The 25,403-nt window shown below is 54.4% G+C and overlaps 9 protein-coding genes across 9 annotated transcripts; 5 read left to right on the top strand and 4 right to left on the bottom strand.

Annotated features, from left to right (window-relative positions):
- Positions 1 to 392: 392 nt before the first annotated feature.
- Positions 393 to 1,117, top strand: CORC01_12064 (uncharacterized protein; the record flags this gene model as incomplete). The annotated part of the gene is made up of 4 exons (XM_022623686.1): positions 393 to 481; positions 614 to 835; positions 947 to 972; positions 1,065 to 1,117. 4 exons carry the CDS (start codon positions 393 to 395, stop codon positions 1,115 to 1,117), a joined length of 390 nt encoding a protein of 129 aa, XP_022469787.1.
- Positions 1,118 to 2,896: 1,779 nt separating this feature from the next.
- CORC01_12063 (uncharacterized protein) lies at positions 2,897 to 3,513 on the top strand (the record flags this gene model as incomplete). The annotated part of the gene is made up of 2 exons (XM_022623685.1): positions 2,897 to 2,956; positions 3,022 to 3,513. The coding sequence occupies 2 exons, from the start codon at positions 2,897 to 2,899 to the stop codon at positions 3,511 to 3,513; spliced, it is 552 nt and encodes a 183-aa protein (XP_022469786.1).
- A 1,410-nt stretch (positions 3,514 to 4,923) lies between these two features.
- CORC01_12062 (pirin) lies at positions 4,924 to 6,135 on the top strand (the record flags this gene model as incomplete). The annotated part of the gene is made up of 2 exons (XM_022623684.1): positions 4,924 to 5,272; positions 5,354 to 6,135. 2 exons carry the CDS (start codon positions 4,924 to 4,926, stop codon positions 6,133 to 6,135), a joined length of 1,131 nt encoding a protein of 376 aa, XP_022469785.1.
- An 877-nt stretch (positions 6,136 to 7,012) lies between these two features.
- Positions 7,013 to 9,268, top strand: CORC01_12061 (exocyst complex component Sec6; the record flags this gene model as incomplete). The annotated part of the gene is made up of 1 exon (XM_022623683.1): positions 7,013 to 9,268. The coding sequence occupies one exon, from the start codon at positions 7,013 to 7,015 to the stop codon at positions 9,266 to 9,268; it is 2,256 nt and encodes a 751-aa protein (XP_022469784.1).
- Positions 9,269 to 10,153: 885 nt separating this feature from the next.
- Positions 10,154 to 14,097, bottom strand: CORC01_12060 (UBA/TS-N domain-containing protein; the record flags this gene model as incomplete). The annotated part of the gene is made up of 4 exons (XM_022623682.1): positions 10,154 to 10,183; positions 10,249 to 13,779; positions 13,844 to 13,995; positions 14,073 to 14,097. 4 exons carry the CDS (start codon positions 14,095 to 14,097, stop codon positions 10,154 to 10,156), a joined length of 3,738 nt encoding a protein of 1,245 aa, XP_022469783.1.
- Positions 14,098 to 15,127: 1,030 nt separating this feature from the next.
- On the bottom strand, positions 15,128 to 17,027 carry CORC01_12059 (tubulin alpha-B chain; the record flags this gene model as incomplete). The annotated part of the gene is made up of 7 exons (XM_022623681.1): positions 15,128 to 15,356; positions 15,415 to 15,838; positions 15,903 to 16,433; positions 16,503 to 16,578; positions 16,643 to 16,669; positions 16,805 to 16,845; positions 17,003 to 17,027. 7 exons carry the CDS (start codon positions 17,025 to 17,027, stop codon positions 15,128 to 15,130), a joined length of 1,353 nt encoding a protein of 450 aa, XP_022469782.1.
- Positions 17,028 to 18,737: 1,710 nt separating this feature from the next.
- On the top strand, positions 18,738 to 19,512 carry CORC01_12058 (uncharacterized protein; the record flags this gene model as incomplete). Its single annotated transcript, XM_022623680.1, has 2 exons — positions 18,738 to 19,034; positions 19,087 to 19,512. 2 exons carry the CDS (start codon positions 18,738 to 18,740, stop codon positions 19,510 to 19,512), a joined length of 723 nt encoding a protein of 240 aa, XP_022469781.1.
- A 356-nt stretch (positions 19,513 to 19,868) lies between these two features.
- CORC01_12057 (WW domain-containing protein) lies at positions 19,869 to 21,276 on the bottom strand (the record flags this gene model as incomplete). The annotated part of the gene is made up of 3 exons (XM_022623679.1): positions 19,869 to 20,402; positions 20,460 to 20,813; positions 20,923 to 21,276. The coding sequence occupies 3 exons, from the start codon at positions 21,274 to 21,276 to the stop codon at positions 19,869 to 19,871; spliced, it is 1,242 nt and encodes a 413-aa protein (XP_022469780.1).
- Positions 21,277 to 22,972: 1,696 nt separating this feature from the next.
- Positions 22,973 to 24,346, bottom strand: CORC01_12056 (WD repeat domain-containing protein; the record flags this gene model as incomplete). Its single annotated transcript, XM_022623678.1, has 1 exon — positions 22,973 to 24,346. One exon carries the CDS (start codon positions 24,344 to 24,346, stop codon positions 22,973 to 22,975), a length of 1,374 nt encoding a protein of 457 aa, XP_022469779.1.
- Positions 24,347 to 25,403: the final 1,057 nt, after the last annotated feature.

Below are 25,403 nucleotides of genomic sequence, written 5' to 3'. Positions count from 1 at the left end.
ACCCCAACCACAAGCTCGAGTGGGAAAACCGGGCTGAAAACCGGACCGCGTAGCGTTACTTCCAAGCGTCTGCCACAAGGCTTGGAGCCAAGGCCACCAAGGTCAGGTACCTTGGGCTAGTCGGTACGCGATGGGTGATTTGGCGGTGCCCCCCATTTTGATGAGCAGAGATGAAGGAGGTGCAAAGCCCGACCTCAAAGTCGCTTGTGGTGATTATGGTGTCCCGCTCTTTGGGCCTAGGACGCGTGGTTGTGCAGGACCAGCGCCAACAGTTGGCTTGGGATCTCCCCGTGATAAAGTTTGGGATGTGAAGCGATAAGCCGGGGGGCGCATGGCCAATTGTGTTACGGGAGGAACTTGGGGGTGTCTTTTGCCCCTCCTTGCCACTCGAGATGGTGTACAGAGTGATACTCTGTAGGGACGAGATACCTTCCTGGACTTGTTACGCCGCCCTCTTTGGTGAAGAGTTTGACGGAGCAAGGTTAGTAACGGAAGATGCTGTACCAGGGCGGAAGGGAATGAGGGAATAGAGACACATTGGCAAGGGTTCTGGTCTAAAAGAGACATGAATACTGCAGAAATAACTGACTGACTCTATGACAGCTCGAGGCAGATGTCATTCAGAGCGCCTCGTCTCATCCATTATCAAGCAGCTCACAGACACCGAGAGAGTGATGTGGATGGAACTTGGACGTAACCCGTCCGCTGGGACACAGATCAGCGGGTGCCCCGGCAAACTGTCAGATAAGGCACGCATACGTGTTGAGCAGCGACTTGTTGACCGGGCGCTTCTTTTCTCTCCTCCCTCCGGTGTGGCATGCGTGCTCGTTCATAGGTGCGTAGGCAGACAGGTAGGCAATAGGTAAGGTGGTAAAGGTAGCTCCTCACTTTGTAGCTTGCTTGCACCATCTCTCTCATGATGACATAATGACGGGCCCGTCCACAGCATGCAGGAAAGCGCCGTGCGTTCGCGTATGTCTTCCGTCCCGGAGGGGAGGGACGATTCGTTCGAAGACCTGCAATGGTCTGATCCAGACGCAACCGAATTGGCCAACAATTCACAGGGCACCAGTACCTCAAGCCTCAGCACACCTCAGGAACGCGGCTGCGACTGTGACTGCTGGAGTGTGGGAGCTTATCCCCTCTTCCTCCTCACCTGCCCTCTCACCCTGGCCCACATGCCTTTGCTCCCAAACCCTCATCCAAAGTGCCTCTCGTCAATCCTGAGGAATAAACAGGTATGGATCATATGGTCAACGTATTCTGCTGACTGTAGAACACACATCATGAGAGGAAATAAAACCAGTCCTCGTGCCCTGTCCAATTGTCACGGCCGAGACCCTCTTTTGCCTTTTTTTTCTCCCGTCTCCGTCCCTTCCAGCATTCCACTTTGACACAATATGGCGGGGCGAGAGTTCGTGTACCACTTTCACATGTCAAGAGCCGGGGTCACGATAGGGACGCATGCAAGCCATCGCTGCCGCTCCTCTGCCTACCGTGGCTGCTGCTTGCTACATATACAGACAATTCTGGTACTGCTCTCGGTCGGCTTACTAAATGTATTCGTCCGTCCTACCTTGGCAATGCCCTTTGCGCTGCGTCTCTTCCTATCGCTGGGTTGCCGCCGAAGCTGCCCCGTCCAACGAGATACTTTAGCTGCACGACAATGCGACAATAGGCTTGCACAACACGCACCTGCCCTGCGGGTTTTGCTGCCCACGGGCGGGACGGACAAGGGGTGGGTCCTTTGGGAGCTGCCGTCAGCTGTACAAGTTGCTATTGCATGTGGCTTGAACAGCTTTGGACCTCTCTCTACCTCGCCAGTCCTCGGGAAGACAGGCCGCAAGAGTAAACTTTTTACGATACTGAAAAGGGGAGAAAGAAGGATGATTTGAACTCAAGAACAGTAGCATCAATACCAGCATCGGGGCAGGGCAAACGGCAATCAAAATATTTGGGAGCAAGCAGAAGTGCAGAGGAACACATGGGAACATGCAAAATCATCAGCAGTAGGTAGCAAGAGGGGACCAGGAGAGAGAGAGGGTTAAAAAAAAAAGACGACATCCCACTGGCATGTGGCGCATGTACCTCGTTGGTAGGGATACTTGGGCCGGACCCGCCACCACGGCATTCCTGGGCGTCCCTTTCCTCGCATTCGACCTGTGAATGTCTGAAGCACATGCTAATCAATCTAGTCTCGCATCCTAAGGGGTTCAGGCAACATCGTTAGGCCAGCCCCATACAACAAGACGTGGTGGGCTCTCACCTCTCTCCTGTCCTGAGCATGAGGTAGATAAATACTTTCATTTCAGTCCATGCCCATCTGTGGCGTCAACCTCGTCACCATTCATCTATACACGCTCGTCTCCGTTCCAGCCGCCTCTCATCCAACCCGCTCTCCTACCCGACACCCCTCCTGCTGCTATCTGTGAGTCTCCCTCTCTCTCTCCCCTTTCTGATCTCCTCCTTCCATGCTCTTATGTGTCTTGTCTGTGTCTCCCTCCCTTTTTAGCTCTGCCTTACCTACTACCCTTCCCTCCCTCCAATACGTCTTCCTTTCTGATTCTTCCTCCCTCCAACAACCAAAACCTTCTTGCCTTCCTGTTCTCGTAACCCTTCCGTCCAAAAATCATCTCGACTCCAATCCTTTCCTCAGCATATTGCCCTCACCTGGATCTTACTTGTTCTGATATCGAATCCTTCAGCAGACCCTCCTTATCTCTCACGAACCCTTGCTCCGGAGCCTCATTTGCAGCTCTCCTAAACCGCAACTCCTCCCCGCGCGCGAGCTTCCTCTGCAGCAATTACCCCCGAAGCTCTACCAGAATTCGCCGGGCTTCACGCTTCGACGAATCAACCACACCAACTTCCCACAAATCCCTCGCCAATTTACTAAATGCCCAAAATGGCCCAAGTCAACGGTGACCTCCCGAGCGTGCCCTCGGCTGCTCTCCAGGTGGGTTATCAATGCAACCGCACTTTGACCTTTTACCGTAAGCTTTAATTGACCATCCATTGCAGCACATCCTGGATTACCCTGTAGTACACGACGGTGTCGTCACTTTCAGGAACCACCCCGTCGGCAAGAAGTCCCTGGTCTACGGTGACTCTGCCTACAAGACCTTCGCCGAGCCTCTTCTCCCTTACTTCGCTCGTCCTTGGGGATACTTGCGCCCCTATGCCGAAAAGGCAGACAACCTCGGCGATCAGGCCCTGACCAAGGTTGATGAGCGCTTCCCCGTCGTCAAGAAGCCTACGGAGGAGCTCTACGCCGGCGCCAAGGGCATCATCGCCCTGCCAATTCGTACTGGATTTGAGGCCAAGGACCACGTCCTGAAGACGTTCAGCCAGCAGAAGAAGAAAGTCGGCAGCGAGAACATTGTCGCATACGGCAAGGCCCTCGTCGGCACCGCCCTCATCACTACCAGCGAACTCATCATCTGGGTTGGCGACGTCATCCACTACAAGAAAGAGGAGGCCAAGGATGTCATCAACGAGAAGGCCAACAACTAAGCGCCCCGGCTCGTAACTGTACAGCTCGCTGATGATTTAACCCCCCTCAATTTCATATACCCTTCCCTCCCTCCGCGGCATCCTTGGATCACTATCGGGTTCTTGGACCGCAGTCATGATGGCGAACGCTTCAACGACATACAGCAAGGAACGGAATCTATACCTCGGATAAAGAGCTTTCATGTACTGTGTTTGTGTGCTGTGTTGAATTTCCTTTGTCTATTTCAATAGTGGTGTACGAGTGAGGAACCTGAGAGAGAGAGAGACAGAGGGGGAGGGAGGGAGGGAGAGATCTACTGCGCCGCTTCGGCCCTTCGTCCCCGGGGCCAATCGGACGGGGGCTTTTCCCTCCAGGTCAAATGGTGCCCGCCAAGGCGCCCGATGCTCCCTCAAGGCTGATGGGTCCGGCTAAAACGGCTCAACTTTCGGCGGACTTAAAAATCTTTCTCGAAAGGCGGAACTCGTGTGCTGGAGCTGGAGTTGGTGTCGGATGTTTCATAGGAATCAAAATTTAATAGACACTATGTGTTTCCTGACTAAGTCGTTGCGAATGACGTAGCATAGATCGAGACGAAGAGTCTGACTGGTACCCCACTGACGACAGGAAGGATGTAAAATGTGACGAAGGCATTCTCGCCCTACACCCAAGTAAGCCATCTACATTGTCCAAGGTATGCCGGGTCTTGGTCGCCCAGCTCGGGTACGAAAGTAACAGTGCTGGGTCGGCGGTAGACAACCCTAGAGTTGGTCCAAACTCTATATCACAATGTGAGGAAAGTCTGGAGTAACAAGTCGCGCTCAACATCAGATCAACGTGGAGAGAGACCTGGGAAGGAGAAGGAGCGACTGGGGAAGGTTGCTGGCTGCTGATTGGCGATTCTTACAAGCCATCATTGGCCACGGTGATTGGGCGCGAGCTTATATCACTACCTACCTTAGCTGGCTGGTTGCAGCTTCCCAGATCACCTAACCTCTTAAAGTCCCCACGCCTCTTAGAGTTGCTGACGTAAAAATGGGCTGCCACTTTAGGTAAGGTAGGTGTTAAATCGACGCTGAGGTACGTACCTATGTGCCTATTTCCCACTAAGCTAACCGGGCGGGTAGCTTGGACCCCGGCAGTAAGTGTGTGGGCAGAGCTCGCGCCGCGAGAGTCCTGCTTTTCCATTGCTGATGTAAATTTGACTAATGCGCCGTTGCTTACCAGAGAAGCGCATAAGACGAGTCCTCACGATGCTGTTGCTGGGTGGTATTTGCAATGTGGAGAGAGGCAATGTATGTCTCGGTCCTTGGTCAAATAGATTCATCTTCTTCCTTCTAGAAATTTACATCCGCTCTTCTCACTCTCATTCCTGGAACCCATTGAGAAGGGATCCGCGTACAAATATCGTCCCTGGTCGTCGCCACTCATCAATGAAGCCTCTTCCATTTTGGCTCTCCATCGTCATTGGAATCGCATCGATTATACTTTTTCGAGAACACATATTGGGTATAGCATTCGCAACGGCCACGAGCCTATTCAATTCATTGAGCAATATTCAGAACAGGAGCGTGTTCGACATTGAAGCCAGGTCTTCGCAGCAACAGCCGCAGCAGCAAGAATCGCAAGTAGACGACCACCTGTACGCCACCGACATGTCTGTCCCTCGCGCGATCCGCAAGGTCTTCCTGGCCGTCGAACAGGCCGAGGGCGCTGGTGCTCGCGTCCGCCGCTCCATCGGCACACCTCAGCTCAAGAACTTTTCACCATTTTTGATGCTTGGTTAGTGATCCTACCACCATCGCTCACTTCTTTCTTCATGTTGAGCCTAAAATTCTAGCTTGCTAACACGAGATTACGAAGACCACTTCAGCATCGCCCCTGGCTCGGGCTTCCCGGACCACCCCCACCGCGGACAGGAGACAATCACCTACCTCCTCCACGGCGGCGTCGACCACGAGGACTTTGCCGGCAACAAGGGCACCATTGAGGCTGGCGACCTGCAATTCATGACGGCCGGCCGCGGTATCATGCACGCCGAGATGCCCAAGCAGAACCCGGATGGCAGCGCCAACGTCGGCCTGCAGCTGTGGGTCGACCTGCCCAAGCACCTCAAGGCCTGCGAGCCGCGGTACCGCGACCTGCGGGCCAAGGAGATCCCCACCGTCGACGTCGACGGCGGCAAGGTCCATGTAAAGGTCATCTCGGGCCAGAGCCACGGGGTCGACTCGGTGCGGGACCTGGCGTACACGCCGGTATGGATCTTGGATATCCAAGTCAAGCCCGGCGGCCAGATCGCGCAGCCGGTGCCCAAGGGGTGGAACACCTTCGCGTACACACTTGAGGGGCAAGCCATTTTCGGCGCGGGGACGCAGAAGAGGGTCGTGGACCAGTTCCACAATGTCGTGTTTGAGGAGGAGGGCGAGATTGTCAACGTCGAGGTCGATGCCAGCGCGGAGAAGGATGCGAGGTTCGTCCTCATCGCCGGGACGCCTCTCGACCAGGAGGTCGTGCAGTACGGTCCATTCGTCCTGAGTTCCAAGGCCGAGGTGTACCAAGCCCTGATGGACTATCAGACTCACTCCAATGGGTTTGAGAGGGCTGAGGGCTGGCAGAGTGAGATTGGAAAGACCATGATTGAATGAGATGACGCAGTTTTGCGTTTCCTAGTTGGCTTGTAGTTTAGAAGCATCGTGTATTTCCATCTTTTGGCATCGAGCGGAGGGGCATTCATTCTCTTGGGTTTGTAGCATCACAAAGGAGGAAAACGAAGGGTGAACAAGATACCACAGGATTATAGGATCTAGTAAAAGAGCTTTCGTTAGTAAAGAAACAAAAAAGAAAAACCCTGTTCATCATATTCATCATATTTGCTATTCTAATAGAGGCTTGTTGGCAGCTCAAGTGCACAGGCTGTCACAGAACCGCGGTAGATCAAGCCGCTCTGATCGACTCCTTAGCTTTCAATATGTATTCGGAACCTCACTTTGCAACTGGAATCTCAAAAATAAGAGAGTGGATCTAACATCTTTTTTCATCGCTTCGGACAAGTATACTTATCGACCGAGAATCTTCTCAAAAATGTCTCGTTTTGACAAAGGCGAGTAAGAGGTAGGACTAATGGCTGTGGGCAACATTGATTGCTGAGGTGCCGAATACTGTGAATCTGTAGAGCCCGTCTGCAGAAGTCACTCGAAGAACTCGGGACGGGAACGGGTACGCACTGGCCACCAATGTTCCCCAGCTCTCCCTTTCCCTGCTGTCGGACCCATGCGTGCCATGCAACCTGGAAGCAAGGTACACGAAACCGAGTCGCGGCATGCAATGCGATGACCTCCCAACCCAACACCCACCAACGACATGATTAATGACGACGCCCTAAAAATACCCCCGAACCCTCTTCACCAAATGCGCAATTGATACCCGAACCGATCGACAGATAACTCGTCAGCCATTCATCGACGAGATTCCTCATAATTCGACCCTACGCTCGCCAGCCCAGCTGACTCCAGCCAACCCGCCATGGATGCGCCCATCCCTAAGCTCGCGGAGCTCCTCCGCCACCCCGACGACCTCGAGAAGATTGCCGGCCTAAAGCAGGAGTTCTCTCGCAAGAAGACCGCAGTCGATTCCCAGCTCCGCAGCGGTCTGCGCGAGCAGCTCGAGACCACCCAGTCCGGCATGACGGGCTTGACGGACGGCCAGAAGACGGTGCAGCTGATCAAGGAGGAGATGATCAAGATCGACCGCCTGTGCTCCGAGTCGCAGAACATGATCAAGGACTTCAACAGCATAAACCTCGTCTCCCAGGCCCACCGGAATTTCGGTGCCGTCGAGGCCATGCGCAAGAACCTGGAGACCTTCAACGAGCGGCTGGCCATTGTCGATCGCATGCTAGATGAGGACGAGGGGGACAAGGAGAATATGCCCAACCTGCTTCCGATTCACTACGAGCTGACGCAGTTGAGAAATATCCGAGACGATGCCATGGAACAGATCCAGAGGGCGGAAGACCCGAGTCTGGAGTCGACGCTCGAGGATTACTTCCAGAGGCTGGACACCATGATTGACTGGTTTGATGAGCATATTGGCATTTTGGCGCTGAATCTTATCAACTTGGTGGTCAATGACAACAACGGACTGGTCGTACGCTTCGCCGTGGTTATCGAGGCCGAGGAGAAGAGTGACCAGAGGGTGCTGGCACTGCAGGAGGCGCTCAAGGACCACAAGGAGATGGCAACGAGGTTCCAGAGCATCACGGACGGCGCGAAAAAGGTGCGAGGTTACAAGGACAAGTTCACAGAGGCCATAAAGATCAGCGTGGAGGGCCAATTCAACGAGGCCAGGGGAGAATTCCTCGATGACCCCTCGGCTCTGGACAAGATTCTCAAGTGGTATTTCAACGACCTGAACGCCGTTAAGATGGGCATGACGCCATTGATGCCCAAGAAGTGGAAGATCCTCAAGACATATGGCGGTATATACCACCAGATGATGCACGACTTCCTTGTCGGTATGATTGATGACCCAGATGCAGCTTCTGCCAACACGTTGGAGATCATCAACTGGCCTGAAAAGTACTACAAGAAAATGAAGAAGCTCGGCTTCAAGCAGGAGGATCTGGCGCCCCACGTCATCGACTCGAGAGAGACGGAGTTGGTCCGCGACTTTAGGCAGCTCATCATCAAATTCCTCGACGAATGGATCGAGCGCATCTTCAACGCCGAGCAAAAGGACTTTGCCGAGCGCAACGTTGAAGGCTCCAACCTTGACCAGGACGAGTACGGCTACTTTAGGTCCAGGAACCTCGTCGACATGTGGCGTATGATGCGCGAGCAAATTGACGCCGCCGTCAACTCGAAGCGCGTCGACGTTATTGAAGGTGTCATTGACGCCATGTTCTTGAGATTGCGCGGCAGACAGCAGTCGTGGCAGAAGATGCTCGAAGAGGAGGCCATCAGATTCGAGACGGGCAAGGTCCCGGAGCTCGAGGGATTCCAGCCCCTCCAGGACTGGCTCGTCGCCACGGCAAACGACCAGATTGCGTGCGTCGATGATAACGAAGACGAGAACAGGTTCGGCTACCTCTCCAACTTTAAGCAAAAGTTTGAGCCGCTCGTGTCGCCGGCGTACCTGGAGCGGGCAGAGACCGAAGTCGAACTGCTGCGCGATGGCTACATCGACTTCAGCACGTGGTGCATCACAAAGTTTGTGCAGCTCATCTTCTCGGTCGACTTCAAGCTCGTCATGCCAGACTTCTTCACAACAAAGTGGTACACGAGCACGGCCATGAAGCAGATGGTGGTCACCTTTGAGGAATACGTCGGTGACTACCGCCAGGTCCTCCACCACTCCCTCGTCGACATCTTTACCGAGATCTTTTCGGACGAGCTCCTCGTGCGCTACCTCTCGTCGGTGCGCAACAAGGGTGCAAAGTTCCGCCGCGCCGATCCCGTGCAGGACAAGCTCTTCAACGACATTTCGACGGCGTTTGAATATTTCAGCGCCCTGCCGAACCCCGACGTCGGAAACTCGGTCAAGCAGACGTGGCGCGTCACCGAGTACTTTTTGCAGCTCATCACCGTCGACAAGGATGCCATTCCCGACACGTTTGAGGCTTTCAAGACGGCCTACTGGGATCTGCAGGTCAACTGGGTCGAGGCGGTGCTGCGATCGCGCGACGACTTTGAGAGGAGTATGCTAAACGCCGTCAAGGCGAGGGCGGCGCAGATTGATGTTGTCAGGGGCCCCGAGACCATCATGGGCAAGGTCAAGTGATTGACAACCAAGAACATTGAGTCAGGAAGTGAGGTGTCTTGTTACATATATATATATATGTAGTCAACCATGGGTTCGAGTCGCCCAAGAAGGGGATCGAGCCCGAGTCACGAGGATAATGAGCACGCCAATGGGATGACGGAAGCATCTGGAAGGGTACAAGGTGGAAACGATGCTCTCGCAAGAGAATGAATATATGGATGATTACGTTTCGGCGTACTCTTTACTCATTGTGCGGTGACGGAACTGGCTGAAGACAAGATGTACGAGGAAGCATCTGTGTATTTGTCATTTTGTCACGGCTTTCAAAGTAAGCCATGCTACTCAATGGAACAAGCAATCAACAACGACAGCAATAACAGCAACAAGGCTGACCATGTTCAAAAGAAGCCATGACCTGGAATGGGTATACGTTGAGAATGACGCGTTTCCAAGTGATTGATCTAAAATGCAGCCCACAAGTTCATCTACAGCATCAAAGAGGTCGTGCATGCTCGCACGCAAGTAATCAATCATGGCACTTTCACCCATCAGCTGTGAAATCCTAGTGGCTTCTATTGATGACAAGGGAACCAAGTAAGTAACGTAAAACCAGAATGATAGAAAAGGTTTTGCAACATTGCTATGCTAGTGTTGAATCGACATGTACATCCTACATACACATTAATTGCCGGAGGTCCACCATGATCCAAAGGGAGAATCCAGCGGCCTGGCGTAACGGGGGGTTTGAGGGATTGCTGAATAACTTCCAGATACATTCAGGTATCTCCTAGGCCAAGCGGTAAAAATTAGGCGCTTGCAATCATGGGGGTTCACGCTCCTTTGCCTCCCATTAGGAAATCAAACTGCGTGTCTGTTCTCTTCTTAATTGTATGGCTGCTATCCTTACGACTGGCTAGCAAGATAGTTGGCAGCCTCAGGAAAAGGTTAGTCCTGTGAACAAAGAGTCACGCACGCAAATCTCAAAGAAACCCACTTACCCTTTCCAAGTTGTAGTCATACTTTTCCAAGGCGAGAATGGAATCCTCTCTTGAATAACCCATACTGGTAAGATTCTTCAAGATTGGATCGTCATGCTCGCCTGTGTGTGTGAGAGCTCTACCGGGGGTTGGTCGAGTCGCTTCTGCAGGGGGAGCAGGAGCACTTTTTGTGGGGTTCGCATTGGCGTCACTGGGTGAATCGAGACTGGCAAAGATGGCATCCCAGTCCTGAGCATCCGGAGCTGCTGCTGGGCTTTTTGATGCCGCACCAGCGTTGCCACCAGCGGCGGTGTTTGGTGACACCGATCCAAAGTCGTAGCTGCTCTCGTGTCCAAACGCAGTGGACTCTGTCTTGGCTTGGCTAGGCGGCGGGCTGCTGTCGAAGACGGGGTTGAAGTCATCCAGCCCAGATCTAGATATCGTCTGGAAGTCATCATCGGCAGAACCCTCTTTGGCATCTTCCAGACCCTCGAACTCATCGTCAAGATCGTCAAAGGAAGACTGAGCCTTGGGCTCCGGACGTTGTGCAGCCGCAGCTGCAGGGACAATGGCAGCCTCCGATGCCTCAGGGATAGAAGCCGCTGCAGCAGTCGCTTCAGGGACAGGCGTAGAAGGGACCGGATCCTCAGTGACAGGAGGAGCAGCCGCAGCTACAGCTGCAGTCGGAGAAGTGGCATCCTTGGGCTCTGTGGGAGGTTCAGTCTTCTTTGCTTGAGGAGACGCCGGGGCAAAGTCATCATCAAAGCCGCCACCCTCGCTCGCAGTGTCCGAATCATCGTCATCGTCGTCGCGATCAAGCTCGGAGATGGGTGGGAATTCAGAATCGAAAGCTGAGAAGGGTTTGTTTGAGTCAGCACCAGACTTGTCAGAGTTATTGTGCGCGCTGGTAAAGCTTGCAAACGCATCATCGAAATCAGCCTTGGCGTCGTTCGGGCCCATTGCTGCAAATGGGTCAGAATCCGCCGCAGCCGCAGCAGCAGCAGCAGCAGCTCCATTGCTCGAAGGCTTCGCATCACCTTTAGCCGCGGGCTCATGGATGCTCGCAGTTGAGGTAGATGCCGTGCTCTGACCCGTGGCCGTAGGCTCGAGGGGGAACGCTCCAGGCAGTGAGCTTGCCTGAGGAGTCTCAACATCGGCCCCGGCTCGAGAAGCAGGCGGCGAGACAGCACGAGAAGAGCTCAGAGACTCGTTTGCGTCGGCAAACGGCAGAAAGCTCGAACTGATCTGTCTAGACTGCGGAGGAGCAGGAGGCTCTGCTGCAAGGGTAGCTTGCCTGCTGATGGTGGGAGGTGTGGAAACAGGAGGTGTCGAAAACGAGCCCAAGCTAGCGGTCGACGCACCTGTGTGTTGCGGGTTGAATGAGGTAGCGGGCGGCGGGGTGCTAGTAGAACCGACAGGAGGGAATGCTGGCCCGAAGACATCGTCAAAAGACTTGTCGCCGCTCGAAGGCTTGGCAGGTGGCGGCGAAGTGAAATTTCCCATGATATCAGTACTTCCCGTCCTCTTAAAGAAGGGATTGTTTCCACTGGCTGTCGAAGGTGTTGGGCTGGCTACTTGAGCAGACGACGCGACAGGAGAGCTCGTGTTCACCTGGCGAGACAACTCCTCGTTGCTCTTATGAAGATCAGCGATCTCAGTTTGAAGCTTGTCACGCTCACCCTCGTTCGTTGTCAACTGCTTCTTGTTGATGGCAACGAGTCCCTTTTGCTGTCGCGCCTCAGACTTGAGTTTCTCGATCTGCGGCTTGAGCTGGGCGATTTCTGCATTGAGATCTCGGATCTTCTCCTTCAAACTGGCGTTCTCTTGCTGATCAGCCTGCAGTGCGGCATAGACTTGCTGGTGCTGCGTCTGTAGGTCCCTGTGGGTGCCGTCTAATGTCATGCATTCGCCTTGTAGCTTCTTTGTCTCGTTTCTCGAGGTATTGAGCTGCACCTGCAAAGATTCAACGTCTTTAGCTTCCTTCTCATACATGGTACGGAGTTGGGCCAAGCGGTGCTCAAAGTTCTTCTTCTGCGAGTTGGCTTGATTGAGTTCGTTCTGCGTTGTGGTGCGCTGTCCCTGAACCTCCTGCATTTGCTTGGACAGAGAGCCGACCTGGTTGGACAGGTTCGCAAGCTCAGCGGTCTCGTTTGTCAGTTTCTTGCTGACCTCGGGGTCCCCATCTCCCAACAGATCTTCAGATGCTGGGGAAGCAGGGGCCCGGCCAGAGTTGGAGTCTCCTGTGTTGTGAACCGCAAGTCCCCGTCCGAAAGAAGACGAGGGCACAAATGGCTTGAACTGATTTCCGGTGGGCGACGGTCGGATGGGGGAAGAAGGTGCCAGAATAGCCGAGCCCGAGCCGAACGGATCGTTCGCATTCGAGCCGCCAGTGGACAGGGCAACCTGTGCAGGAGCGGGAGCTGGTGGTGTGTCAAGGCCAAACAAGTCATCAAGAGCAGACTTCGGAGCGGCCGGGGTCGGGGTCGGAGCGGGAGCGGGAGCGGGAGCCTGGGGCTGGGTTGGGGGAGGAGCATCAAAGGGAGATCCCGAGGTCTGAGGACGGGCTTGCGTTCGCAGGCTAGGCGGAATGAGGTTGGGTGGAAGTGATGCCGGGAGGGAGACGGTGCCATCCCGTCTCGTTCGCTGCTGCCGGATCAAGTACATGGCAACGGCGAAGGTGTCTCTGTTCAACCGGCCCTCGGAGTTGATGTCTGCGAGGTCCCAAATCTGGGCCAAAGCGTCCTCTGGGAGGTTCGATTGACTGAGGAAGGGAACGGCCTCCTCGCCAGTGATGAAGCCTTTGTGGCTCTTGTCCAAGTCATTATAGAGGATATCGAAGCGCTGCTTGTCATCGGGAGTGACCAGCCAGTCGCTGGCGGGAGAACCAGTTGCCTGCGCGGTGATGGGCGGACGGCCGAGGGGGCTGCCGGCACGATACTGGGCTGAGCCACTGAGTTGCCGCGGAATCGCGGAGATAGGCCCAGTTGCGGTGGGCGACTGTCTGGGGGCGGTAGGTCCGCGTCGCGTAGCGGCCTCATAGAGCGGCGCTGGGAGGATATTGGGCAAGCCTCTCAGGGCACCCGTCTTCATTGATGTAAGTAGATGCATGGCAATAACGAACTCGGTCAGAACCAAGGCTCCACGCTGTTCAGTGTCGGCTAGTTGCCAGATTCTGCCAAGCACCTCGGTCGGCAGGCCCGATTTCTCGAAGATGGACTTGGCTGCGTCGCCAGGCAGGAGATTGCCTGCTTGAAGCGGTTGACGCTCGAACAACCCAGAGTATTGATTGACCTTCTCAGGTGTGAGAGGAGGGATCCTGATGGAACCACCGCCAGTGCCTTGGGCTTGCAGAGCCGCAGCGGGCGGAGGTGTAGGAGACGCGAGACCTGCTGGAGGAGGCATGCCATCGAAGCGCGGCAGTGGTCCTGGCTGGAGGGCTATCTCAGTCGTCGGTTCTCGTCCAGCTTGACAGTGGCCGATGAGTCTCAGCACCAATCCAAAGCCTGCTGGGGTTAAAAAACCCCGATTCTCCTTGTCTGCGATCTGCCATATCTGCAGTTGTTGGCGTCAGCTATCGTGGCCGATTCTCAGTATTGATACCGGGTTGTCTACTTACCTCTCCCAGCACTCTTGAATCGAGCCGAGTCTTCTCAAAGAACTTGACAGCGGTCTCGCCAGTTACAACTCCTACGCTTTCGGTATCGGCTTGCCGGAACAGCTGACCATAGAGACGTTTCTCTTCGGGGGTCAGATTGAGGTTCGGCGCGGCTATGAGACACGATTGTCGTCAGTACGCCGGCTCTTTTGCGTCGGCGCGCAAGCGCTGCGTGTACTTGCGCACTCACCGGCATCGACGCCCTCGGCAGACATCTTCGAATATCACAGCTCCTTGCAGTAGGAGCTACGGTTGCTGCGCGGCTTGAGGTGGCCCAGGTCTGGCTGATTGGCGGGAAGGTCGGTTGGTCGTCGTCAGTTTCGATGCGGCCTCCGGGGGGTTGGGTGGGTGATCGACTCGGGTTCTAGCAACCAGAAAACAACACGTTAGAGGCCACACACATTGAAGAGAAAACATGGAGGTGGTGTCAAAATACCTTGTGCACAGATACTGTGCCCGGTTCTGTTATCTCGGAGAGAGATGCAACAGGACGTATCTCGTGTATGTACGTTGTATCCTCCAAGTTAGGTAGCGAGCAGCAGGAGGTCGTTTGTGAGCGGCTGGGGGCGGTTGGTTCTCCGCTGACAAGTCGTCAGGCTAAGGCAATTCGCAAGCCAAGCCACCTAAGGTACCTCTGCCCTGCAGAGGAGGTACGTATTCCAGCTCTGCCCGTGTCAACGTGCACCGACGTGCCCCATAATTAAAGCCTGGGCACACTGCCCACTGCAACCCCCATCAAATGCATCCGACTCCTCCGCGCCGTGTTTTCGGTGCCACGGCATCCTGTCTGCTTTCCATATGGTATACTTACCTTACCTTAGGTTCCTTTGACTACAGTATTTCGAGGACGATTGTGTGATGTGGTAAATACAGCTCAGATATTGCCGAAAACAAAACCTTGAGCTTAGTCTCGAAAGTAACATGAATTCCATGACTAAAGGTTGACAGAACAGCATCACTTGAGCTGAGTGGAAACCTGAGTTAAGGTATGGTATCGTAGGTACAAAGATGGACAGAAAGTACGTAGCACCACACAATCAATCTGAAGCTTTGAGGTGATTCATCCCCGTGGTATTAAAGTCGGCTATTCTTTTCTCATTCTAACAACTGAAGTAAACACGCGTTTGGCCCCGTGGGACAGCATCATTGCAAACATCCATGACACCAAAGTCTGCGCCCCATAAAGAATTGGGGTGCTGTTGCTGTGCAACTTGATCCGCATCCAATCACCAGGATATACACATCTTAGTACTCAGCCTCAAGGCCCTCCTCACCCTCGAGGGAGTCGGCGGCAACCTCCTCGTAATCACGCTCCAGAGCAGCGAGATCTTCGCGAGCCTCGGAGAACTCACCCTCCTCCATACCCTCACCAACGTACCAGTGAACGAAGGCACGCTTGGAGTACATGAGATCGAACTTGGTCGACAGGGCGGACCAGGCCTCGGCGATGGCAGTGGTGTTGGAAAGCATGCACCTGGGACAGCCGTCAGCGACATACACTCTTACTCTTGGGCGATGATAGCAAAACTTACACAGCACGGCTGACCTTGGCGAGGTCACCGTTAGGCACCATCTGGGGAGCCTGGTAGCAGATACCAAGCTTGAAGCCAGTGGGGCACCAATCGACGAATTGGATGGTACGCTTGGTCTTGAGAGTAGCGACAGCGGCGTGGGCATCGTTGGGAACGACATCACCGCGGTACAACAAGCAAGTGGCCATGTACTTGCCGTGGCGGGGGTCACACTTGACCATCTGGTTGTTGGGCTCGAAACAAGACATGGTCATCTCTTGGACGGAGTTGGCCTCGTGGGCGGCCTTCGCGGCTGAGATCATGGGCGCGTAGGCAACCAGGGGGAAGTGAATACGAGGGTAGGGGACCAGGTTGGTCTGGAACTCGTTCAAGTCGACGTTGAGAGAGCCGTCGAAGCGGAGGGAGGCGGTGATGGAGGAAACCACTGCGGGCCACTCGTCAGTATCTCATATCTGATTGAGGCTGCGTTACATTGTTGTAAAACTTACCTTGAGCAATGAGGCGGTTGAGGTTCTCGTAGTTGGGACGCTCAAGACCCAGGTTGCGACGGCAGATGTCGTAGATGGCCTCGTTGTCGACCATGAAGGAGCAGTCGGAGTGCTCGAGGGTGGTGTGGGTGGTAAGGATAGAATTGTACGGCTCAACGACAGAGGTGGCGGTCTGAGGAGCGGGGTAGACGCAGAACTCAAGCTTGCTCTTCTTTCCGTAGTCGACAGACAGACGCTCCATGAGCAGAGCGCCGAAACCAGAGCCGGTACCACCACCGAAGGAGTGGAAGACAAGGAAGCCCTGGAGACCAACGCAGTTGTCGGCAACGCGGCGGACCTTGTCGAGAACCTGATCGATGAGCTCCTTGCCGACGGTGTAGTGGCCACGAGCGTAGTTGTTGGAGGCATCCTCCTTGCCAGTGATCATGTGCTCGGGGTGGAAGAGACCGCGGTAGGGACCGGTGCGAACCTCGTCGACGACATTGGGCTCAAGATCGCAGTAGATAGCACGGGGGACGTACTTGCCCTGGCCTAGGTACATTCCGTTTCATCAGTACGCTACTCCACAGAGAGTTGGGGTTTTGTCGGGCTCAACCATACCAGTCTCGGAGAAGAAAGTGCTGAAACCATGATCGGGATCGGCCGCCTTACGCTCCTCGGTCAAGTATCCATCGGGCTGGTGAGAGAGATATGGGTTAGGATCTTGGGCCCAGTCACGACGAGGCGAGTCGAAAGCTTACCTGGATACCGTGCTCAAGGCAGTAAAGCTACAAGACGATGACGATTAGCTCTCTCCTCCGAATTGGCGGTGCCGGGTTTTCTTCGAATATCGTTTGGACAAGTCGTTTCAATAGTCGACTCGGCGATTTGGGAATATCGAATGAACATAAGGAGAAACATACCTCCCAACAGGAGTTGGCGATCTGGCAACCGGCCTGACCGACTAAAGGAAGTAGTTAGCAAGTGTTCAAAAGCAAAAAAAGCCGAAAGGCTGTCGTGGCAAGTGATTGCCGCAGGCGCATCTTGTAGCTGGGGGCGAGGATGCGGTGAAGCAAGACGCGTGGGGTTGGGGGATCAAAACAAAAGTCGGATTTGCTTACCGTTGATGCTGATGACCTCACGCATGTTGGCGACGAATTGGATGAGGGTATCGACAAGCGACTGAAAGAGGAGAGCAAAGAAGCAGGACTTGAGGAGGTGAGAAGCAAGCAAAAAATGTCGTCTTTGCAGCTATCACGAGAGGATGTCGGACAGGAGGTTGAAAAGGTCAGGTTGGGCCTGGCAAGTGCAAGGGGAAGGAATAATAGGTACTGGGCTCGTGCTTGTGTCTTTTCGGTGCCGCGGTGGACTGTCTATGGACTGCCAACTGATGGTGCTGGCAGGACCGGGGCGTGGAGACCTCTGGACATGAGGTGAGGTGGGACGTGGGACCAGGTTCCTCAGGTGGTCAAAAATCTGGGTGGGGTAGGAAATTTGGTGCGCCAGGGGCCGTGCGGCGAGTCCAGCGAAGTTTTGTTGATATGAATGGGCCCGAAGTGGTAAGCGCGTCTGCCCACGTCTGTTGTCGTTGGCGATTCTGTCCAATGGCAGGAGCAGACGCCAGGAGGCAACGGGGATGTCTATTGGCCCCTGAATGGGGGATTCGGCAGGTACAGGGCAGCTTTGGGTACGTATCTCGGACGCTGGGAAACATTGGAGAATTCGCTCTGCGGGCTAATCTGCCATTGGCAGGTAAGGTTCACCGCACTTCGCTGGTCCCGAGCATGCCCTGCTACCGAGACCGAGGAAAGGTGCTTTAGGTAAGGTCCCTTCTGTGGTTCCTAAGGTTGTCGCGATTGACAGCTCGCAGTACGGGAAGCGAAGGAACACAATTCATCTCGGTCACAGAGGACACTACAGATTGCCCTGTGTGCGAAGTATGGAACACTCCTCTACGCTTCGAGCCGGGTGATCCAATCTTTGCTCGGTATGTTCCACGACGGATAGAAATGGAGACCCCAGCAGGGCCTTTCTGCGGTCATGTATGGGTACCTAAGAAAACTACCTTGGGCAACCCAACGTTGACCCGTCGTTGAAGAGACAGTCTCGATCTCCAGTTTGCCAGATCAATGATCGATGTGGGTGAGGGGCTAACGGAGTACGGTCTTCTTCTCTGTAGCCCCGAGGTGACTTCGAACATCTTTCAACCATCGGACATTATCTAGCCGGAGAAATCGCGGCCCAAAGAAAACACAAGAGTCCCTTTCCTCCGCACCCACGGCACCCAAGGGAGTTAATTTGTAAGGCGGGTTCCGCTCTTGATCAGGCTCCAGGAATCTTCAATCACCGAGTGGAAACGGGGCCCATCGGCGAACCGTGATGGCGGTAATGAAGCAGCAGCCTGGCGTAAAGTCAAAATGGAATAGGATAAAAACGTTTAATGTTTCATAATGTAGAAGCCTGGGGTCTAAGACAAGAAGGACCCGAAGGCACCTTGAAAGAGCAGATTGTTTGCGGCCTTGCCTGGTATTTTTTTTTTTCGTTACCTACCTTACTAGGTTGGCGAGAGGCAGGCCCAAGTTCCAATCCTCCGAGTCACAGATCAAAACATGCCAGCCAGTCCCCTCACCCCCAACACCCCTGTCTACTACTCACACACACACGCACGCACACATTGCTCGCCAAGTAATCCCTACCTATCAAACAGCTTCGTCCAACTACATCGTTGATTACCGTTGACCACCGCCGCGACTACCCATCAAAACAAAGGCAGTCCAGGCAGCCAACTACTCCTCAAGGCTTCCAAATTCCTCGAGGAACCGAAATCTGCTGCCTTGCCAATAGCCAACCATCAATATGCGGCTAGCCTTCGCCGCCGGCCTGGCGCTGCTGGCCTGTTGTCTTGATGTTGTTCGGGCCAATACCGAAAAGGTCATCTTTCTCGGGCCCGAGACCGTCAACGTTCCGGCCACGCCACCGACACTTGACGATCTTCGTTTAGACGTCCTCACACCCGATGAGTGGTCCAAACGGGTTGAATTGCAGGCGTCATTTCCAACGCCGGACTCTCCTTTGGGAACGACGACGTGGCTACTGCTCAACATCTTGACCCAAGGTCAGCGTTATGAGCTTCGAGTATGTTGGGCCGCCACAGTAAGTTGTTGAACCTCGTTATTATCTGGTATTTATTGCTTATTACGTACAGCAACCCACGGCTTTCGCACTCGATGTCTTTGAGTTGCCCGTCGTTTGGGATACTCCCGAGCTCATCTCGTCGCTGGCAACTTACGCATCCTTGCGTCGGTCTGACCAGGATGATGTCGACGCGCACGAGGCCTCGCGAAGAGCAAACCAGGAGCATGAAAATTCGCTGCTGTTTCTTCGGGTTTCGGCCTCGGCGGACTATTTCACAGACAACGACACACTCATGGCCCAAGTCGAGCCCGTCAGCGTTGACCTTATCCTCGATCCGTTCTTGTTCAATGTTTTGCCACGATCCTTGGTGCCTACCGTCGCTTATGTCGTCTTCGTGGCGTTTTCGGCTTGGTTCCTATCTAAACGCATTCTTGCTTGGATTCAACCGGTGCTCGCCACTGAAGGCAAGTCCGCGGAAAAGAAGAAGAGGCTCTGAGCACGTAACTACTGCAACGTATCGCCTTCTCCGTGCATTCATCTCTTGCTCAAAACGAAAGGACCTCTAACGACAGGAATTCCATTGGGTACAAAACGCTCCTGTGTCTTGCGTCAAACAATATCCAAGACTCGTCGCACTTCTCCCATCCTCAAGCAGCAAGACATGCAAAGGGTAAAATAAAATCCGGGGTTTCTTGCCAAATCAGCATGCCCTGTGTCATTCTTGAGCATATCTCACTAGGAGAAACAAACGTCTAGGTGCAACAACCCACGCGCACAAGTGACGTCGAGAGCCGCCTCATACCTCACTTGATTATGGAAGCACTCTTTGAATTTACGCATCTTGACAAACATCTAGTAGTGGTTGCCATAGCTGGGTTGTTGGGACGGCTGGCTGCCGTACGAAGGTTGACTGGGATATCCTCCTCCAGTTTGAGGGCCTTGGGGGCCGCTAGCATAAGTGGCCGGGTTATATCCTCCGTATTGTTGCTGCGGTTGATGCTGCTGCTGCTGCTGCTGGTGATTTGGCTGGGCACTGTAGGTAGCGTGCTGACCATATGAAGGGGCACCACCAGCGGGTGGAGGTGGGTATGACTGAGTGTGAGACTGTTGAGATGGAGCGCCGTAGGAGTTGTTGTGATGCGGTTGACCTTGATTTGGCGGAGGGGGATACTGATTAGGCGGTGGTGCATATGACTGCTGCGAATGGTTCTGACCCTGGTTCGGCGCGGGGGAGTGGTATGAACCTCCCGTTGGGGTAGACGAGTGCTGGTTGTGCGAAGATGAACCAGGTGGCTGATAAGAAGTAGGAGGAGCCTGGCCTGTGTAGCCGCCGCCGCCGCCGCCGCCGCCAGAAGCATTGTTGGAGTAACCGAAATCGTTGTTGCTCTAGATGTTTAAAGTCAGTCATCCGCCCCGGAACCCATCGTGTGGTTTTTGACATACACCATGACTCTGCTTGTTTCCGCCAAACATGGTGGCAACGCCGCCCATTAAAGATCCAGCAAGGCCACCTTGTTGTTGGTGACCCGAAGACTGACCGCCATGGTAGTTTTGCGACTGGCCCTGCTGAGACTGCTTCCCGCTGGAGAGCAGGCTCGATGCCAGAGAGCTACCAATATTGCCCAGGGAACTCTTGCCACCCCCGCTGCTACCGCCGTGACTGTTACCGTGCCCACCAATACCGTTCATCAATTGACTGGCAATGCCGCCGAATGGGCTTGAGCCGCTTTGGTTGCTGGAAGAGGAGCCGTGGTTCGAATTCTTGCCGGCGCCGAGAAGCGCATTCATGGCCATGCTCTGGGGAGGGACCAAGTCAGTAATCGTACTCGGACACAAGTCAGAAACAACGCGGCCGGCAAAAAATGCACGGCATGGAAAGGGCGAGAGAGGGTCGCAGGGAACATACACCAAGCCCGCGATCTCCTGTCTGGCCATCGATGCCCCTCGTGCTCGTGGTGTCGGGAGGCATAGAGGGGTTGACGGGTTCAAGGGTGCCATCGGCGTGCCGCACGGTCTGGCTGCCGTCAGGATGAGTGATGACCTCGGGTTGAGGAACACCATAAGGATGATCGGAAGGCTGGGCAGGTGTCGCGCCGGTGGGCGCGGCATCTGTCGGGGTCTCCCATTGCGAGACACCTGTGGAAAGCTGCACGAAGTAGTACTTCTTGCTCGCACCATCCCACTGGGCAATCCAACCAGCAGGAAGATGGGGCGGGGCATACGTGGGGCCCTCGGCGCCCGGTGAGGTCGGCCCTGCCATCGGAGAGGATGTAGAGGTCGTCCGTCGAGTCGGTATGAGGCGCGAAGGAGACCCAGCGGACGGCGAGTGTGATGCTGCTTTGGGGGGATCGTCAACAATGGATGTGTGGTGTTGTCGGATACCAAAAGTGGCAGGGAAGGAAGGGTGCGGTATTGATGAATGTAAGGTAAGTTAAAGTCTGGATGGACACCCTACGGATACGGGTAAATGGTGGGCGTATCGGCACTACAAGTGGGTGGCTACAGGGTACAGGCAGTGTAGAGGGCAACCCGGATTTAGGAGCCCAGGGTCTACCTTAATAAGGTAAAGTTCTATTGCAAAAGGGGGGTCCATCCAGTGCTGCTGCGCTCTGACTGACTATTTACCCATTTCCCTCAGAGAAGCCCGGACAATATGGTCAGCCACCACATACACTGACACAGGCACAGACAAGACACGAGTTTGTCGTGAGAGGGGCAAGGGCATGACATCTGCATCGAGGCTGGCTTGGCCAGGTCCCTAACTACTTTGCCTCAAGCAAAGGTGGGTGACTGATTTGTGGTAGACACTTGAGGGGTCAGGGATCACCAGGGAAGTAGCTGGTAGTGTACTAGGCAGCTGAGATATCGAGAGTGAGGGAGGGCAAGGAAAGCATCAGCGCAATCCCACCCAGTCCCTCGCCGAGAATAGACTTGCGTGTCTGGTGCGGAGAGGCCAGGGCAGACCAGATGATTCCAACCTCGCGAGTCCGAACTATGTCTTTGACGGACCTTCATACCAGAGGCAATCAGGTGGCCAGGTCAATTGGGCAACAAGAGGGTGCTGCCAGAAGTTGGACTTGAGGTGAACTGAGGTGGGTTAAGGTTGGGCGCCAGTGGGGTCGGGCTTGACTAGGGGGGGCAGCTGGCCTGCGAAGATGAGCTGCAAGGCGACTGCGATTGCGACTGTCTCTGACTTCCTCCTCTCTTGCGGTCTACCAGGCCCGGGTTTGCAACTAGGAAGAGAGGACCCATTCACAACCTACGAGACATTGCTGGATGATTGCAAAGTGCTTGCCTCACTGCCGCCTTGGAGGGTGATGACGGCTAAACACAGCCCCATCAGAGTTGCTGAAGGTCGCTGCTCGGGCTGATGTACTTAGATAGTATCCGACCACGGTCCACGCATCTGCAGTGGGCGGCCTCTGAAGCAATGACGGCCAAACACATCTCCTGCCCGGCTCAGTTAGTCCAGGTCGAGTCCAGGTCTACATACCTCCGCATACCTTACCTTAGTACGGACTACTTGCCTGCTGTATCATTGGCTACAACATTCTCTGCGAGTGCACCAGCCACATCTAGCTAGTGCTTTAATGTGGCTTAAGAAGCCTCTTGACCGAGGGAATCCCGCTCATCAACCTTCTGGAGGCTCTCAAGGTAGGAACCTTCCTGAAGGTAGTATCGAGCAAGAGATGCAACACAACCTAGTGTTGGAAAGATGATCAAAGATATTTTTATTCAAAAAAAAAAACTTACGTGCACCCAAGAAACAAGAATAGTCAGATCTGGAAAGCCTCGCAAGAAACTCCTTTATTGTAATATCGCTCGAGTGCGATCGTCCTAGCATGGGGGAGGCAAGTTGCGAATATCCATGTCTTTCAAGTTGTGAGAAAGTGGTCTATTTGTCCATGTGCTTTCAATATGCACAGAGAATGCATTTTCGACCGCCCCGACCTCATCTACGACAGGATTACCTGCCAAGGCTTGACCAATCCCTCATCTCCGGTCGTGACCAACATCTCCTCGACGCCCTTCCTCTCCGAGCCTGCATCGTATCGTTTGCACCATGTAATGTGGTTGACCTCATACGGGCCGTGGGCATTGGGCACCTCTGCCACGACGCGCCACTTGTTCGATCCCACTGGTACATCATCCGGCTTTCCACCTGCAGGAATTGCATCGCTCTCCATCGATACGACGTCCCCGGCATCATCCGTCTTGCGTTCCTCGCTCTCGTCCTCCCGGTACACCGCGATGATGCTATCACTTCCCGTGCTGGCCACTAGCCCCGTTGTCGCGCTCCAAGTTACCGAGTAAATATCACGCGTATGCACCTTGGGCAGGATCGCTGTGCACACCCATTCTTCGCGCAGCGATCTCCGCATGGTATTGGGAATGCCTCTCAATCCACCGCCAAAGCCCCCACGTCCACCCGTCTCATTTTCCTCGTCCTCAACCTGCAGCGTCCATATCCGTATTGTCTGGTCGGCGGAGTAACTGAGCAACCTTGGGAAGGCGCCGTCCTCTCTCGGTTTCTGCTCCCATTGCACACCCCATACGGTGCCTTCGTGACCCTCCAGCACCGACACGCAGACCCATTCTCCGTCGCCGTCCTCGCGCCATATGCGGACGGTGTTATCGTAGCTGCCGCTCGCAAGGACGTCGGCGCTGTATCTCCTCCGTGAGTTGCGTCCCGGCACGTCGGGACACCACGCGATGCCCTTCATGTCGCCGTTGTGCTCGTTCAACACGGCGACCGTCTCCCACTCGTCGTCCCCCTCGGTGGCGCCCACATCCTCCCATATCCATACCGTTTGGTCTCTACTGCACGTGGCGAGGTACGCGCCGGACGGCGCAAAGGAGACGCCCTTGATCTCTGAGTCGTGACCCTCGAGGACAAGAGTGAACTCCCAGTCCTTCTCGCCATCGCTGTCCGCATTGTCGAGAGAGCGACGCGCCGCCTTGCTCAGGTCGATCTCGAGGGGTTCTGCGGCCGCAGCATCGCCGTCACCGGAAAATGGCAGTTCGCCGTCCCAGCGCCAAAGTCCGGCCGTGGAATCGAAGCTGCCGGTGACGAGGCACAGCTGGTGAGGAGGGAGGTTGGGTTTCCAAGCTACCGAGCGGATGGAGCGGGTGTGGCCTCCTGTCAGGGTGCTGTGGGAGGAAAGCGACGAGAGCGAGAATATCTTGACTGATTTGGCATATGCGGTCGCAATGAGCGGCAGCGTGGGGTGAGGTACAGAGCACCAGGCGCGCTCGTAGAGATCGGGTGTGAAGGGTGTGAGAGGGAGGACCTGGACCGCCGTCTTCGGCGCCTCAGCCGACGGACTCATTTTGATGGCGGGGTTGTTGTGAGAGGTCTTGATGGTGGTCGAAGAGTGTTTGCGCTGCAGATGCAATCCGTGAAACAAAACAGTATGTCTGACTCCGAAAGACAGTATCAAAAAATTGCGATTGACCTGCACATTTAATATCGCCTATCTCGAGGTGAAAACCCTCAACAGGGGCTGTTGTATGTGGGTGAGGTCTTGGTGTGGTTTGTTACGGTGCACGATTATGAACCACTATCAGTACCTCGATGCTGAGTGATGCAATCAATAGGTACCCCTCCACACCCCGGCGGATTTTTTCGCATTGGACAGTGAGCAACTACCAGGGGGCCCCGCGTTCCTTCCTTTGGTGTCCCTACAGAAGCTCGGGGAATCATTATTCCAAGGGGTAAGTGAACTAAGGTAAGAAAGAAAAGAAAAAGAAAACGTGACCTGTCTTTGGACCCGGACTTCGGCCCCATTATTCAAGTCCGCATCCGTACATCTCCGGGACCTTTTCCGTTCTTGTCACCCTCGGCCACTCTTTTAATGGAATTAAGTCCACTTACTTCTCAATCAACTTTTCCGAAGTCGAACCGTTCATAGGACTTATCTAGAGAGTTGGCACCTGCGGCGTTTGCAAGCTATCATTGCCAAATCAATACTTTTATCGGCTATCACAGAAACCTCAATGACTTGAATGTACGACCAGAGGCGGTCTCACACATAGAATACCGAGATTGATGGCACATTGAGAACGAATATCTGAACCATGTCAGGCAGGCGATTTTGATGAATTAGAGACCTAAGACCGTCGGCCACCCCTCCTTCTGCAACTCCACGATTGCGGCCCACGTAAGAGTAAGTTAGAAACAAGCTTTTCATGAGTGTGCGACTTAGACCTTGGAGTTATAAAGCAATAATATCCACCTCGAAGTACACCCGGAAGTAAACATTGCGCCTAAGTTATGCTGCTTATTTCCATCCTTCTCCTCCCTCTCTCCCTCTCACTCACTCACTTATAGAGACAGAGTACGAGACAAGAGGAGCACTTATTTGCCTTGGAAAGGCCGTCGGGGGG

The sequence above is a fragment of the Colletotrichum orchidophilum genome (genome assembly GCF_001831195.1).
Source record: "Colletotrichum orchidophilum strain IMI 309357 chromosome Unknown Scaffold_142.1, whole genome shotgun sequence".
Taxonomy (NCBI): domain Eukaryota; kingdom Fungi; phylum Ascomycota; class Sordariomycetes; order Glomerellales; family Glomerellaceae; genus Colletotrichum; species Colletotrichum orchidophilum.
This window is presented reverse-complemented; position numbering and strand designations above follow the sequence as displayed.